Genomic DNA, 17,936 nt, shown 5'->3' on the forward strand with positions numbered 1-17,936 from the left:
AAGCGGGGAGGGCCTGGTGAGAGTATGCAAGCCTCACCTGTACTTTGGCCACCACGTAGTTTCTGCTCGGGCCTCTCGACCCTCTCCTCACTCGGCGGAGGTGGTCTCTCTGTCCTTTTGGTATAGGGGTTGTACGAGGATGGCCACACGGTGGTCAGCCTTTTTGGTGGCGGTGGCGTGCTCGGCCGTCCTGAAAATAGATTAGGACCTTTCTCATCTAACCCAGGCACTCTCCGGTTTGCCGCCTTTTTTTGTCTTACACTCTCCAATAATCCACTCCCTCCTGTTCCCGTTTTCTTTCTCTCTCTTTCTCTCTTTCTCCCACTCTCCTCTCTTTCGTGCTTTTACACGATTTTTCGTAATCACATATGCGCGCTATTCTACACCATACAAGGCCGCAGCACCACGAAAGTCAGTGATGAAAATTTGAATAATATAAAGAGATTAATTGTGACCCAACTATTGCGGAGCATTTTACAAGTGATCTCTTAAAGGTCAATGACCTTTAACAAAAGATCAATAACCTTTAGTGAAAGGTCGATGACCTTTAACGAAAGGTCAATGACCTTTTCTTAAACCCTGTATAACTAATTATTATATTATTAGAAATCTAAAACCCTGCGTAACTCTAATTAGTATATCATTAGATGTGTAATTGCTATAATATCGCAAGCATTCTTATTCAGCTGCATTCCTCGACTGCTACATTACTCGCGACAAGCACAACTTAACTTTACAATACAGACACGACGGAAAACATACGCGCGAGAGACGGACGCGTAGAGGGTGCAGATTTGATGAATTCTATGAGCTTCTTTGAAAACGAGCCAAGTTCAACTTGTTGCGTTCGATGCTAACGGATGTTCCAGTGAATAAAATGCCTTCTTCCTCCCCCGCCACAGAATCTCGCCGTAAGAAAAAAGCAATGGTGTCCGCGATTATCTACATCTAAAATGATTCTAATTCAAGTCTCAAATAGAGAGATAAGTATTATTTAACATTATTTTATTTTACTTCTGACATAAAGAAAATTACTTTTTATTTGCCATTTGATAAAAGAGCCAACCAATAATTTCGTCCGCTTTGTACGACGTAAAACCAATTCGATAGCGGAAATAATAATAATAATTCTTGAAAAGTAAACTCTACGTATACCAATATAAAAAAAAGAAGTACCTATGTTTCTCGGTATTGGAGTTGCTTTATCGCATTACTGAACAATTCTCTCGACGATCGCAATATCGCATAAATGTCTAACAAATACTACTTGTCATCGGAACGATGCGCGCGCAATGTCTAATTCGATTGTATTGTCAGCAATATAAGATTATGGTCGCGTCTTATCTTTGTAAATATACCGAAAGTATATAAGTCCCGCGAGAGAGAACCGCGTCCTTCTCGCCGGCGTTATAGATTGAAACTTTACTTACACGATAATTCTGTACAGTGCGTATCAACCTCGGGTGTAATTCAAGTTGATATTCGCCACGGGGCCTGTATACTTCTACTGCGCGGGATACTACTCCGTGACTTGGTAGCAAGACGCTTTGACGCTTATTTCGTTCCCCATAATCGTGCAGATTATTCAAACTACCGTCGTTCCCGCGGTCCCGCGCGTGTCGTTCGTCGATGCGATCCCGAAAACTATGTCGCGAAGTAATTCGAAGTATATGAATTATCCCCGACCGCCAGCTCGTTGCAGAAAAATGTTCAAGTTGTAAAAAGAACATATTGCATGTACGTATATGTTTTTGTACAGATAAATAATATAGATTAACAAGTAGAAATTTTGTATAAAAATGAAAGAAATATTTCTCCAAGAAAAAAAAAATGTCACGTATCTGTTAATGATTTTTGTATTTCTGCCAGCTTGAGAAGAGTTTGTCGTGTTTTTATTTACGCGACGATATTGAATTGTTTAAGAAAGTGTGTAAACTTGAAAAATTTCAATAAGTATACTACTAAGACGGCCATTTAAACACTTGGCGTGTGGTGTACGAACGTCTCTTTTAATTAATTCCCTCGAGTGAACCCGGTCTCTCTGTTTGAGTCGCTCTCGAGCACAATCCGGCATTCTGCTGCTTGACAGTTAGGTCGACAATGTGTCCTTAAGCTTCATACACATCTCAAGTTTTCCACTCTTTCAGTTCTCTCTCTCTCTCTCTCTCTCTCTCTCTCTGCTTCTCTTTTTCTTTTTTCTTTGTTACACCCTACGGTCTTTCTGGTTTGCAAACAAGCAGCCCTTTAACCCGTCCAGCCGCTAACTTGGCGCGAGAGTAGGTAGATACTAAAAAGTTTTCGAATAAAAGTTTAAATACGTCCAAGACAAAGTTTGTTTCGCCGCGACCGTTCTAACAATGTGGCGGCTTCTGGGTCACTCGTCTTTATACGGCGGGGGAGGGGCACGTGGCGAGCGCGCATCTTTGTGCAATATTCACACATATGTTAATGTCGCGAGATGGCTACATACGAATAGCGGCGGCAGCCTCTCTCCCGCTGGCAGCAATCACAACGAAGCTCGTATTTCATCCGACCCCGTCTCCTTTTGTTGCCCTTTTCCAAGGTGCGTCGAGGCTTGTTTAGGAAGTTTTGAAATAACTTGTTGAAAATTTAAGAGTCTCACGACGCCTCCTCCAAGTGCGAGCACCAAGAAGAATTTGTTTTGCGAGGACAGAAGAGTGAAGAAGAGAGAGAGAGAGAGAAAGAGAGGAGAACGGGAAAACAGATTCGTGTGAGCGCACAGTCGAGGAAAATAGAATCGCGAGATAACATCATTAATAGCGCGGAACCACCCCTCTCCTTCTAGATTTATCGGAGACATTTTCGCGAAACATTTTCGTTTGATCGATTACTCAATTGAACGAATTGGAAGAAAACACAATAAAAGGTCCGTATTTAAAATGGTGTCAACATAACAAACTATTTACAGAGAAATTGTAAGTAAATTATATAAATTATATTTATCACGTTTTTTTTCCTTCAATTACAAATACGTCGCTTTAAAATAAGTTGCTCTACTGTTGAACTTCTATTAATTATGATTTTTTAAATAAATTGCGTTATCGTTCACAGCGCGCATAATAATAATATCTCACGCGCGATGAGATCTAGATATTGCATGCTAGGGTACGTATAGTCTACTTACTGCCAGAAATAATTTTGTGCCTCCTTCGGGCTTCAGTTAATTATGATTGGCAAGATCGATAGTTATTTCAAGATAGTTATTTTGCGAGGCAACTAACACGCGGGAATTATTGAATACATCGTACAAGATTCGGGGCTTTTTTTTATAGAATTAGTATAATTCGAGCAAAGAGAGGATGAATAATTTAGCATCGACATCGGAGCAAGGTTAAAGAATACGTAAGCAGACGTTATTTTAATTAGTAACGAAATCAACTCGACAGAATTGAAAAGAGGGATATTTTTATTCACTTTCAACGCACGAGTTACAAATGATATAAAACTATATATAAATATACTCTAACACAATTCTCTTATTAAATTTACTAATAATAAAATTATAATATTCTGATATTTCTGATCAGTAAAACATTGTATTATATAATATATTTTTAATGTTTTGTTTTTCTTATATGTGGCACATATCGATCCTTTGTTTATAAACTTAAAAAAAAACAATTTATTATAGAAATAATAATTACGTAAATCAAGTTGATTGATTACACGCAAATGTATTTATTACGCGATGAGATTCTTACAAAATTATTTTTTCACTAAGCTCTTCTGTTACGATATTCATTATTAAAAACAAATACCGTCTCGCTTTACAAACGGGAATTGTCGGTGCATCTAACAGACCGTTTTCAAAAATGCTTCTTGGAAAATTAGATCCGCGGTTAATATAGTTCCGCGATTTTCTCTTTGGAGAGGACAGTGGTACTCTCTAGCATACCGCCGCCAACAATGCAATCTGTGCTGCGTGCGCCCCTCTCTCTGTGCAGCGACGTCAGTAATTGAATTTTAAATGCGCTTAATTAGGTCACCAGTTAAGCCACCGATGTAATACCGCGATATAAAATTAAAACTTGCGTTTTGATTTTGGGGACAGAACTGAACGTGATTTTTTTTAATTACGCGCGAACGAGCTAATGAAAAACTTAACACATGAAAGTAACGTCATATCATATCGAGCATTTACGCGAGTTGTGTTTCGTTTTTTGCCAACTTATTCCCAAATCAGCGTAAAACGAATGCAAATTTCCGTAGGAAGTAGTGATTCTGTATTTCTCTTGCGTTTAATTCGCATTGATTTTTAATATTCTCATTTCTCACCTTATTGTTCTTTTTTTCAGATGCAAATTGATCACGTTTTCGTTCAACCGAATATTCTCTATCCATTAACCGACTTTGGACACGTCGTCGCGTGCACGTTGCATCTCGAATCGTAGATCGTTCGGTAAATGTGGCGTAATCTTATCTGAGCAGATAAGACGAACGGCAGTCCCATTGGAAACTCTGCTAGACGCTTAACGTCGTGTTCGTAAGTTATTGCATACCTCGGCTAGGTCATTAATAACGTCGTAGTATTAAGATTGATTCAGAGACGTGAGAGAGAGACGAACGCGACACAGCGTCCCTTGCCGATTTTCTCTCTCGCCAAAGTTTCTCGCAATATTTAATCAGCAGTCGAGGCCATACATTATGTTGAACTCGCTGTTTCGTCTTGCTCGCGCGAAAGTGTGCGCGCGTATTCGCGGCATACAGCAAGTCGTTAACGCGGTTAACTAAATTGCATTAGCCGCAGCTAAATGGATACGCCGGATGTACAAGCGAAAGACTTATCGCGCGCGGGCGCGCGCACACACACAAAAAGAGCGTCTTTATCGGAAGGTTACGTCGAATTTCTCTCGATTATCATTATTTGCACGTACGATCTCTCGCGCGCGCTCTCTCTTTTCTCGGTTTCCTTCCGAAAGAAATCGCGCGCGTCGCGTTTCCAAACGCTCGTAAATCTCCGCGTTACGATCTCACGGAGTTTTTCTTTTTTTATGATCATCGAATCGCGAGAAGATTTTCGACCGTGATGGTGGTGGTGGTGGTGGTGGTGGTGGTGGTGACATCAATATCGAGAAGCAGCCGTTGCGCCGTCGTGCCGTTTGCGCGAAAATTCGCGAATAACAGTTATTCATTAGAACGGCTCCGGGGTTCTCCCCGGGCGCTTCGGAATATAACGATAATCCACGGTAGCGACCGATACGGTAAAATTGCGAAGCTTAATGGCGGTAATACCGTCGTGGCCGAGCCTTGTATGGCGTTAATAATGCAGTATATTGAGATTGGTTTCGCGAGACCTGAGAGAGGAGAGGAGGTCCGGAGAACACGGAGGCAGCGGAACCACAGGGACCTGACCCTAGGCATCCGCCCAAGTTATTCGCTCCCTCCCTCCCCGCTCCCCACCCTCGCCGCTTTAATAATATACCGACACGCGAGTGCGGGCGGACTCTGTCAGCTAATATAAAAGGAACAAACATTTACGTTTTATATTCGAACGATGCAGAACACTCGAGCAATTCCTTTCGCGTTTATTCTTATCCCGCTTTCATTTGATCGGCGCGCGCAACGATTTTCTTGCCCGTGCGTCGTTCGAAGATTACACGCGCGATATCAAAAACGTTAATCGCGTACGTACGTGACACGCAGCAATGAAAATCTACGCGATGAACTTTTTAATTGTAACAATATATTGTTCAAAAACAGATTGTGTAAACAGCTATTGTAATGCTCGAAAAAAAAAATTGCAAATTGTATTATTATTTTAGAAACGCGAAAGACGCGTGTGATGCATTACCTCGATTTAGATTCCCTTCTATCTCTCGGTGTGATAAGTTTAACGTTTATTGGTTTTTTTTCTCAAAGAATAAACCGCACCTGCGGCACCGCGCTGTTTAGTTCGAGACGAAAGTTGAAAAAAGAGAGGCGAGAAAGCGCTCTAAGATTCTACGATTTGGGAATGAGATACGGGAATGAGATAATGAGTTTGTCTCTACGTGGAAACGGTTAGAAGACCACAGAGCGGCATAATATTGATTTTCTAAGTCTAAGAGGGGAGGGGAAAAAGAAGAATGCATATATATTTTGATAAAGGTTCTCTCACCTTCTTTGTTGGCGCTGCTCTTGATCTCCGTCGCCTTCGGTACCGGCGATGGCTTCGGAATAGCTGAAATAAAAATCGTTCGTCTTTAATGACGTCGTATAACCTCTTAAATATCGACCAATAAATTTTAACCCGCGAACTCCCGCGTCGCCGCCGTCTTATTCATATTTTAACTGGGGTCATCTTATCTCCGCGCGGCGGGAGAATTGCACGGCGGGAATATAACGTATAGGAGGAGGATAGAGCGCGGACATTTTCACCGACGATTTAAACCGTGCCGATTTACTGCTGACATCCACTCGGCTTTAAATAAATCTTCGACTCACCGACGAAATTAAACAAAGGCTCAAGAATTCGCGATTTATGATGGTCGTTTTACTTTTAAATTATTCACGTCACGAACAAGCGCGCTCACGTCGCGGCGTGATATCCCGTATAGCAAACACCGCGCGAGTAGACGCATAATGATAACGGTCAGAAAAAAAATTGTCTGTCCGAACACAAGCGGGGCTAGAAAATGCACGTCAGCTTACCATATAATCTGATAGATCCCTCGGTCTCGCCCAGCGAGTTTTTGCTAATACACCGGTAGCTACCAAAGTCGCTCGATGTCAAGTTCTTGATGGTAAGTTTCATGCTCGTTCGGTAGCTGCTCTCCATGAAAGTCGTCGAGTACTTCTCGTTGGAGAGAATCATCTCGTCTCCCAGAAACCAGTAATTCATAGCGCGCGGATAGGCTTCCGTTTGACAGTCGATCGTTACGTTGGTGCCGACCGGTGCGCCAACCAGCTGATTCGGTACGAAGATCATCGGAGAGACTAGAGACATTAAGAAACATAATAATATAACTATTGTAAATTTTGCAATTAAACAAATTGTGTAAAGCAAATCTGTTTTGAAGATCCGAAAGTTTTAGAAAACCTTTATGGTTGTTGTTTGTTTTTTTTGCACACAAAAAGCGCAAGTTTTATTGACGCTCGTGAAATAAAAAAATTCGTAGTTTCACAGTCGCTCTAAACGCGCGCGCGCGCGGAACAGTCATTTTGTTTAACACGGGGGGAAAAATTCTAAACTTTACACAACACTCGGTTTATCATCCGCAACTTACGTATACAATCGCAACGCGATAAAATTAAAAACATCGCAGCGACGTGCCGGATGATATTAAGTTTTCTCGTAATGCGGGACGAATCAAGCTTGTACTTCCGCGGGATGGCGTTTCGCAAAATTCGCCGCGGTCGGGAAACGAGTTGGGAACAAAGTCTATTATATGGTTACAAGTCTAACGGCGGCGTTAAGGTTACGCAATGAAGAGTTAAGGCCGTGCGAGAGACAACGTCGAGCGAGGGGGTGACGTTCCATCTTTACTTTCTTCGCAACGAGCGCGCGCACCATTCCGGACGAACAATTTTCTAACTCGGCAACTAAACCAGGAAACGGCTCCTTCTTCGTTTCGAATTAATCCGACGTCGGATGCGCCCTCGTATACGCGGCGACGTCGGTGCGCGCTTTGGTAACGGGGTTAAATTAAAGTTGTTGAACTTCGCTGCGTCGGGGTATGTGATACAATAAGGGAATAATAATGCGCTCATAGACGGATACCGATGTAAAACGACACCGAGAGAGCTCGTTACGTTTTCTACTTAACAGGGAACGGGGGAAAGAAATCGTATCCTGTGTGTTTCGGCCGTACAAACGATATCGCGCGCCTTCCATTCTTCCGTTTTAAAACTTCCTATTTCTTTACTGATTGCAAACGATATCTTTTGCACGACAAAAAGAGAATTTCTTTTTTTAACCAGTAAAATCTGCGTTACGCAACTTAGAACACAGACATTCGCTGTAAAATACATGAGAGAAATTTAAATAACGTTTTAGATAGAATATTACAAACACGCGTCGATGTACAAAACTTTCTGCTTTGCGCTATCTCTTGTCCGGCAACGGACAATAAGGGAAATGCAACGGTAGTTTGGGTCCAAGCGCTGCGCAGATACAGACGTAATCGATGGTGGGAAATAGAGAGAAGTGTGCATTAATTAAAGTCAACGCTGGCAATTTGTGGATTTGTGGTAAGCCGGAATGCGCGCTACGGTGCGCGCTGATGTATAAGCACGGTCAGATGATCATGACTTCGCGAATGTGAATCGTTTATTGTGCGCGTTGTCGCTCGTTGTTAATAACTTTAGCATCAACGATTACGCGCAGAAAGACGCGAAACAAAAGTTTTAGTATCACGCCGATTTCACACGTAGGAAAAATCAGACACGCGGATTTAAACGTGGACTTATTGTTAGCACACAAACTTCCTTCACGTAATTTTGATAAACTGTAAAAAAAAAAAAAATAGAACATCGAGATAATTTGTAATTAACAGTGTGAGAATCTATTCGCAATTCGTTGAGATTATATCGTCAAAGCTCTAACTGCAATATTATATCCCGCTCGACTATTCTTTTCAGCATCTGAAACGAAACTGTACGGCAGCTTTCTGTCATTGTGTGCTTTCTGTCTTTGAAGCGTGCAGGTTTAATGCTCGATCCAAATAGCGTTCTCTTGTCAATTACACTCTCGTCGCGGGATCTTGTCGTATAATTCAGCCATACGTCATACTCGTAATTACACGCTCAATTGAAAAAAAAAAAAAAAAGGTATTATATTTTGCGGCGGAACGATAGAGAGTTTTCCCCGCTCCTCTTATCGCGATCGCACACCGACACAACGGGAGGCGCAAATGCGTGAATAGTCGCGTTTTTACGCGAGCGCGCCACAGAGAGCGACAGAGAGCAAAAATGTACACGTAGTAAAGTAAAAAGTCAACCCGCTAAATTGTGCACGTCTCATCAACATGCCTGATGAACTAGGCTCGCGGAGAGACGCTCACGGCACGTGAAAGTGGTGCATACCAACCGAATTATGTCTCTCAAACCCGCGCACGAGTTTTCTCTTTCCGCTCTCGCTATGCTTTATGCGGTCGCGTCAGTTTTGTCCGCTACGTACTGAAAACGCTATGCGCGAATGCGTACCGCGCATTTGTGCCGATTGCGGAAGTTCTGAAAAATCATATTCCGTTTCGCAACGTGACGCGTTCTCTCTTCGCTCTCTGCGCGTTTTAAATTAAAAAAAAAAACATACCTACTTTTTGTTGTATTTCGAAATTGTCAAAATCTCCATTTCGCTGTAAATTTATATATTTCGAGCTTGTTTTTTGCGTCATTGCTAGCGAGTTTGTTGTAACTTTCTTAGAAGAAAGTTAAAAGTTTCCATGTGAGCAATTAAAAATAAAAAATATGAAACCTGATCAAGTGAGACGCAATTGTGGTGCTTCACACGCTGCTGTATAAATTTCATTTTCTATTTTGCAATATTGCACTAATGGACTAATAACATCGCGTAATGACTTGTGTTATGTACACTATTAAAGCACGAAATAGTATCGACGCGTAATTCAACGTGTAAATCACTTTGTTCCGCCCGTTACATTCCTATTTGTTTCACGATTTCGCAAATGTGGAAAAACATCGTGGAATGCTACCGCTTGAGTGGTTAAAATTTACGCGATGCCTCTCTGGAGATTTGACATTGTTTGAGAACGCCAGACGGTTGTTGGACTCTGATTCCGGAGGAAGCCTCGACGTCTTACATTGATCGAGTAGACGCTCTTTTCGTTTCACACTTTTTATCGCGCAAAGTCTGTTGTTTCGTTATTTTCTTTTATCACGCGCGGAAATTTGTTATTGGAGAAGAAACAAATCACAACTATTTGTTCTAAATTTTAATAATTTTTGAAAATGAAATTAGATTTAATTGTATTTTTTTCTTTTGAATTGAAAGCGCGCACGCTATTATTGTTTTTATTTTAACGTGTTGTATAAGTGTACACAACACGTAAAAAATCTGTCACCGCGATGACAGCTATTGTATACGTCTTACAAACCATATAATACACACATGAGAGATGTCAGAAATAACGCATAAAAATCACACTCAAAAAATAGTGAGAGGAAAAAGTGGAAAAACAACACGTGACTGTACTTGAGTCACGTTTTTCAAGTCACGTGACTAAAGTACAGTTACGTGACTGTAGTCACGTGTTGGTTTTCCACACTCCTCTCTTTTTCTATTTTTCGAGTGTGATATTTTCATGCAATATTTCTGACACCTCTCATATATGTATTATATGGTTTGTAAGACCGTGCTTTGTTCCGTTTCTCTGTGCGTTGGCGAGTACTGTGATATTGCTCCATGAAAATTTTCTCACTTCTCAATCACATGAATTTCGCGTATAAGAGGCACTACTGTGTCTCTTGATTCGTACGACACGAATTGAGAAACACATTCGAGAAGCGTCCAATCGAGATAAAAGTGGCAACAATCAATATCGAGAGTATCGATTGTGATTATTTACACACGCTTTTTTTCTGGTAGGAACTAGCACAACACAGGCGTGCGCTACGCGCACGCTATTATTGCTTTTATTTTAACGTGTAGTGTGAGTGAACTTAACCTGTCACCACAATGACAGCTAATATATATGTCCTACAAACAATATAATACACATAATGTACATATGAGAGATGTCAGAAATAACGCTTGAAAATCAAACTCAAAAAATAAAAGAAAAAAGGGAGAATGAAAAAAAAACACGTGACTAAAGTCTAGTGACAGGAAGGAGTAGAAAAACACCATGTGACTAAAGTCACATGACAGGGACAAGAGTAAAACAGAGAATATTATATATATTATATATAATATTTTATACCTATATATAATAGACACACACATATCTATATATACCATAATCACGTGAGTAAAGTCAGTGACCTCGCCGCGGTCACGTGACCGAGGTCAATGACTCCACCGCAGTCGCGCGACCGAGGTCATTGACCCCACCAAGGCCGCGCGCCCGAAGTCAGTGACCCCCCCACCAAGGCCGCGCGCCCGCGGTCAGTGACCCTCCCACCAAGGCCGCGCGGCCGAGGTCAGTGACCTTACTAGTAGTATGTACATAATATATATAATATACAATATAAAGTATAATATAAATATATAATAAATTATATGTATAATATATATTATTTAATGTTATATATAATATAAATTACAATCACGTTACTTTAAATAGTCACGTGTTGTTTTTCTACTCTTTTGTGTCAAGTGACTTTAGTCACGTTTTTAATTTTCTCCACGTATACGACGAACTGTCAAAATCGCTTTTCTGTCATTATTTACTCTCTCGATCTTACCGATTCGATTCGACTCGACTCGACTCGATCAACCAACTAATCGGCAACGCGGAAAAGAGACAACAATAGATGCGATACATTAGATATCAAAACGCGCACTTCGCGGTACATATGGATTTTTTATATAGGAGGAGGAAACTTCAAAGTAAATTTAAACTGTATTGATACAGATGTAACTTGCGTGACAATTCAAACGGTAATATGTTTTATTAAAGGTTGTTCTTCTTACAGCGGATATTTGCATGTAAGATATTGCTGACTGGAAGTGACAAAAAGTTGTAGAGTTGTCGAAATATAAATTTTAAAGATAAACGCAGCGAATCGAAGCAAAACAATCTCACATCGATAATTAGATCGCGAGTCGGGAACTTAGCTCGTACTCGTCGTTACGCTCATTTGTGTTTTTACACAGGACGATGTTCCGTGAAAATCCCTACGTGCATGTAACATATGCGCGCGATGGCATCGGCGATGTTCGAGGGGCGCGCGCGCACGAAGACGAATTCTGGAGCTTTCGCTACGACCCGGAACGCGGCGCAGAAAACCGATGTTTCACCCGGCTCGTCTAAATAAAATATGTCCCCCGCCTCCTAAATATTCAGGAGATACTGCCTCTGGTCTGTGCCGTGTGCGCGTATAACCTGGCGCTTCTTCTTTCTTCAACGGCGACGGGGAGAGGCACGCACACCGATGCCGACGTGCAGCGCGCGGTTGCGAGCATACGAAGTGACACGAACGAATGAAACGCATAAAAGGGAAAAATGACCAGGGCCGACGGGACGGCTTGCGCGCGACTTCCAGTATTTCCCCCGGGCTTTCCCGTCGGCGTTTTCCCTCTGACGCCCCTCGCGGCTCTTCCCGCCCACGCCTTGTTGTTTCTGATGCACGTATCCGCAGCGGCGGAGCACGTGCGCTTGCTGCTACGCGGCAACGTGTGTACACATGCGCGGTTATATGCGCCTGTGCCTGTGTGTGTGTGTGCTTGAACGTGTGCAATTCGTGAAATGAAATTTAAACAATACACGAGAGCGTGTTCCGCCGTCGGATCGGAGGTCGCGTATGACAAAGTGTTTAAAATTTATTCGATAAATCGTCGTTGGATACGTTCCAACCGGCCCCAGGATGCCTAATTTTCGCGCGCCGTTTCCACGAGAAAGTTCTCGCGCCACACGTGCCGCGACAGTATTTACGATATTTTACACTTGAGCGAGTGTCGGAAAGTTAAGATATTTTATGAACATTTGGCGGCATAGCAGTTCGCCGCGACCAATTAACATAATTTATTGCGGCAATTACACGTTCCCAACATCTGCAAAATGCTATTGTTTTGCACTTAAAAATGCCGTTAATATGCGTCGTATTTTTTTTTCTTTTATTTTTCGCATATTATTGCGGAATTTGCCGCTATTATTTGCATCGACATCGGATTCTCCGACGGTAATTACGCGATAATTACGTTATTAAATTTTAATGATATGTTGTTTGGCAGAGATAACACTTCATCGTGATACCTCAGATATGCGCATTTTGAGCGCAATTCTTGCGCAATTGAATGCATCCACGTGTCGTTGAAGCACTTGTTACTTAATAAACATTGCTTATTGAACATTCAGTATAATGTAACAATGTGAAATTTATAATTATTGCATTACGTCGTGCCTCTATCGTGTTACCGCACTCGCGATGAATACGCGTTTCTCATATTTGTTACATACGAAACGGCGGCGATAATAATGCGCGCGCTGTGTGCGCGTGTGTGTGTGTGCATACGTATCTCAACAAACTCACATTCGACATCCACGGTGATCCTCTTGCTGACCGTGGGCGGCACGCCGTTGGTCGCGATGCAGAGATAAGCGCCCATTTCGTTGCGCGTGATCTTCGTCAAGTTTAATTGCTCGCCATTAAATTTGTTCACTGAAACCAGAAACGAGAATTTATTTAAGCTTAGAGGGCGCAAATATAGTTTCGGGAGAAACGGACAGATATCTTCGCAGTAAATGGGTAAACACAGCGTTTCATCCTCGTTACATCTCGCGAGCGGAATATGCGCGTATTATGTAAATAGTTCGACTTGAAATTGAACAATTAAATCCGTAACTTAGCCGCTGCGCAGCTTTCAACTCTCTGCGCGGGATGAGAATATAATTACGGAGAGGAAAGAGTGTTACCAGATAAAATCTCAGAGAAATTTGTTATTATTTTATTTACGCGACAAATGAATATATGTATATATATGTATATAGAAGCACATAGAAGAAGTGATGAGTATTGAGAACTTAAAGCGACACAATTACTACAAGGATTACGCAATAAATTGGATGACGTCGAGTACACACACCTATCGATCGAGATGGGAAACTTTATGCCATAACGAAGTAAAGTTACAAGAACTCGGAATGTGTTTTTAGTGCTGCGTGATTTATGCTCTCGGATATCTACTTTGGTCTATTACGGAAGTTCGCGGGGAAACCTGGAATGTGTGTGTGTGTGTGTGTGTGTTTGTGTGTGTATTTTAGAGAAGTAAGATTACAGTAAAATTATAAGAGTCACGAGACGAGAGGGAGAGAGGGAAAGATGTGCAATCAAAGTTAATACTAAAAAGTCGCTTTTTTCATCAAACTTATTCTATTGCGTTAAGTATCTCTTTCTTTTTTCCACTGAGATCTTTCTTATTAGAAAAGTTTCTGCGCAAAATCATTGCGCGATTGTTGCGAAATAGCCCGTGGCCGATAGACGGCATTAAACAACGATTTGCGTGATTGAGATTTTTCGTGGCGGAATTGTCAGCGGGAACAAATGCGTCAGCTTCGTGTTCACGTTGCATTAACTTACGAGAAAACTTGCGACATTCTTTTCTACGAAGAAGAAATAACAGGTACGAGTTAATAGAATGCAGAAAAGAAATGATACACAGAGAACGATCCGTAACAAGAAGAAAAACTTAAAAAAAAAAATGAAAGCTATCGTTATTGCCACGAGACGAACCATTTGCATACAATTTATGAAGCAATGCTAATAAAAGCGATCTGATTTGAAATTATTTGCAACATCCGAAGAAATCTTTAATGGAAACCTCCTCAAAACAATAGATTCTCTCGAAATAGATAAAGAAATTTTTCGTTCCGCCAAATAAAAATCATAAAAATGCTCGTATTGTTTTTCGGTGTCATATTACGTAATTAACAAAAACGGAGAGATATATATGTTGCGTCAATAGAGCGATGTTTGTTTTTTCTATCAAGTCTGCTGCAAAAATAACACAGACAAGCAACCTTAGAATAATTTGTAATATCTTGCACAAGAATTGTCTCTTACTCGTCTCTTACTCGTGTTACGAAACGTGGCTCGTGAGATTTGTAACAAGATGGACTACCTTCTGTAATAAATTATTGATCGACGTGATTCAATTGATGGGAAAACGAAATTCGATAGACTAAGAAAGAAACTTCTTTTTCCTCCGGAGAAATTCGAAAGAAAACAAATTCCTCCTCCGTTATTTAGACATGATATTTATCTTAATGTTTAATGATACACTTCGATCTTTATAAATCTTGTATCGGGTTCTTGCAATTAGCTCGAAAAGTAGCACGGACGAGCAACTCTATAATTCCATTATTTTTAGCATCTCTCGCGCGATATTATTATTTAAACGACTGTTATTCCAACGTTGTTTCATATCTGTGCGAGAAACGTTCTGCGTATTCTCGCTCGCGATAATTGACGGTGAAAATAATCGACGTCACAGTCTTAGTTGGCACGACCTCATAATGACAATTAACGAGAATCGGGAACGAACGCGATCCATAAAAAGATGCTTCGTGAAGCATCGGCGATGCATCCCTGCCTCGGTGACGCTTATAAATCTTTAGCTCTGGAAGTTACCACGGCTTTGCTTGCCTTCTAATCGCTATTAACCAACCTCTGGCCATTAAAGCGAGCTGCAATGTTTCTTTCACAAGACACATGCTCTGCCAAGCACGCCTTGCCACGTATTGTAGTCACCGAGAGAGAGAGAAAGAGAAAGAGAAAGAGAGAGAGAGAGAGAGAGAGAGAGAGAGAAAGAGAGAAAAATGTACATATACAGTAACACCGCCAATTGGTAGAGCAAGGCCGATCGATCGCCGCGAATAATTGAGAGGACGCGCGAAATCCGAGAGCGCTGGCGGACATCAAGTGACGTGATAACAATCGGCCGATAAAGCGTTGTGCGCAGCACCGCAAACGATCGCCGAGTGGCCGGATATCCGTGTGTAAAAGCGGGAAAAAAACATTGCCAGAGACCGTAAAAAACATATTTCTTCGATCGGCGTGAGCAAGGCCGCGCGCGATCGATTTTCCCGCAAATGACGAACGTGAAAATTTTCATCTTCATTTTGTTTTCACTTATGTTAATCGTTCCGATTTGACGTCTGTCGTGAAAGTGCGTCATATAATTGATGATTAATCGCACATTATATATATTCAGTCAGAAAAATACAGAGATAAGATCTTGCTTTATTTAGAGAGAGAGAGAGAGAGAGAGAGAGAAAAAAATAAAAACTACAAATAAAGTAAAAAACAAAATTTAAAAAATAATAAATATTATGAAAACATTTGTATTACACCATTATATTACCTATTATATATATATGCCCATACATCCATCCATCCAGACATCCATTAGACATCTATTAGATGTCGCATGGAGCTGTCGACGTCTAATGGACGTCTAATAGAGTTTTTGTTCTGTGTGGGTGTATATAATATATGTATATATATATAATATATATTATAAAATGTATATGTAATATATTACAAATATAAAAGGAGAACATCAAATTCCAATCATGATTTTTTTATTTTATCCAAGACGAAGGAACAGATCATTGACCGATGTCGAGCAGAGACCCACCCTTCGAGCAGCAGAGGCCTCTTTTGGTTCCGAGGGGATGCAATATGTTGGATAAAATATTTGCAATGAGTTTTTGATCGTGGCAGCGTCGGTCCTCTCGATACAAGTTCATTTCGCCATCAGCTCATCCGATATTAATGTATTCGTTCTTCCACAAGTCCGGGAATATTTAGATAGCGGGTAGCTCAAAGCTCGGATGCAAATCGATACATCGGATCGAAGCAAACATTGATAGTTATTTTTCACGACGATTCGTAATGAAACTTTCACTCGGTCGTATAAAGGTTTTATACAGAGGCAAAGGAGCAATGCGCATGTGATAGATATAAACATATATACAGATTGTTGCTGCTGCTACTGCGCAGCACGCGATATTAATTATTGGAAATACATGAAAAATAGATTTTTCTTCTTTTTTTTTTTTTTGTTTTACAAAGAGCATGTTGTGTGAGCTGGGTGCAAAAAAAAAAAAAAAAACAGGAATCCTCTATCGGACAGCTTTGTGAAATAATATGCGTTCACCAACGTGTACGACACCGCCGTCAAAAGAAATCGTTAATAATACACGGTAAAAGTATTGCGTGGATATATTCAACCGGCCGCGCAAAAGAACGCTTTTGAATATGCGAACTCACGACTGAATTGGTAGTGTACAAAATATAGTAAACAATTCGCGATACGTAATATTGTGAAGAGAGAGAAAAAGGGTGAGGTTCAAAGCGTTTGTCGATACGTGAAGTCCATTTGAATATGCATTACGCGCGCGATATCGTTACAATGACACTCGCGCGCGATAGAAATAATTATTCCCATTTGCAACCTCGCGATAATCAGCTCGTAACTCAGAGCTCGGCCTTAACACGTCTCACCGTTCGACGCATTAATCTTTTAAGGTCTTTTCCATTTTATATCTCGCTCGTTAACGACCATCGACCATCCGCTGTAGAGTTGAGAGGAACGAGGTGTAAGTACCTGTGAAAGAAGGACAAGCGCGCGCGGGAAAACGACGGTGTGAGACACGTATTAATAAAATGTCGAGAGACTAATCCGTGAAATTTTACCGCGTCACGATCCTCGCGCTGATGCGAAGCGCGCGCGCGCAAAGGGTATTAAATAATATTACGAACTATAACCAGGGGGTTGGGATGGGTACGTATGCACGAGCATGCATATGTACCCACCCTGCCGAAAACTTGGAGGATAGTGCGCGCGCGCACGGTCCTGGTGCTCCGTCATGAATTTGTATGAAGCTTTAGAGGGGCTCAGATGCCCCGGAGCGCGGCTTTGCAGATGTTTGAACAGAAATTCCGGCCTTTTACGATCCTGCGGTGCGCCGGTGCGAGTAGAACGTCCGTGGAGGACGAGCACGGGAAGAGGCGAGAAGGTGGGATCTCGCGCGGAGAGGAGTGGGAAAGGTTATGAAAGGATCGTGAGACCAGACGCGCGAAGACAGCGCGAAATCGCTGATAAAACCGCCCGCGTAACAAAGAGTGTAGTTGGACCGGGAAATTGCGTCGGATATCGGGATTAGGAAACAGATCGCGTGCTGCAAAATGCACGTGTTTTTGCGCGATAATCAGATCGCGACTTTGCAAAAAAAAAAAAAAAAAAAAAAAAAAACAAAAAAAAAAAGTTCACCTATATCACCCCGCGATGTCCATCTTCAAGCCGTTAGATT

General features: G+C 41.4%; 1 protein-coding gene across 4 annotated transcripts in view; it reads right to left on the minus strand.

Moving 5' to 3' along the window:
* The window catches only part of LOC109857807 (lachesin-like), a 222,910-nt gene that overhangs the window by 24,487 nt on the left and 180,487 nt on the right, over window positions 1-17,936 (minus strand). For 3 of the 4 annotated variants that reach the window (XM_020434516.1, XM_020434515.1, XM_020434517.1), the window contains 4 exons: window positions 13,153-13,281; window positions 6,652-6,936; window positions 6,119-6,181; window positions 38-190 (listed from right to left, as the gene is read on the minus strand). In XM_020434516.1, the coding sequence (XP_020290105.1) occupies window positions 38-190; window positions 6,119-6,181; window positions 6,652-6,936; window positions 13,153-13,281 (630 nt within the window). The remainder of the gene's footprint in view (window positions 1-37; window positions 191-6,118; window positions 6,182-6,651; window positions 6,937-13,152; window positions 13,282-17,936) is intronic. The other variant, XM_020434518.1, reaches the window with a different exon arrangement.

Source organism: Pseudomyrmex gracilis, unplaced genomic scaffold (genome assembly GCF_002006095.1).
Source record: "Pseudomyrmex gracilis isolate BER0280 unplaced genomic scaffold, ASM200609v1 scaffold_174, whole genome shotgun sequence".
NCBI classification, from domain to species: Eukaryota; Metazoa; Arthropoda; class Insecta; order Hymenoptera; family Formicidae; genus Pseudomyrmex; species Pseudomyrmex gracilis.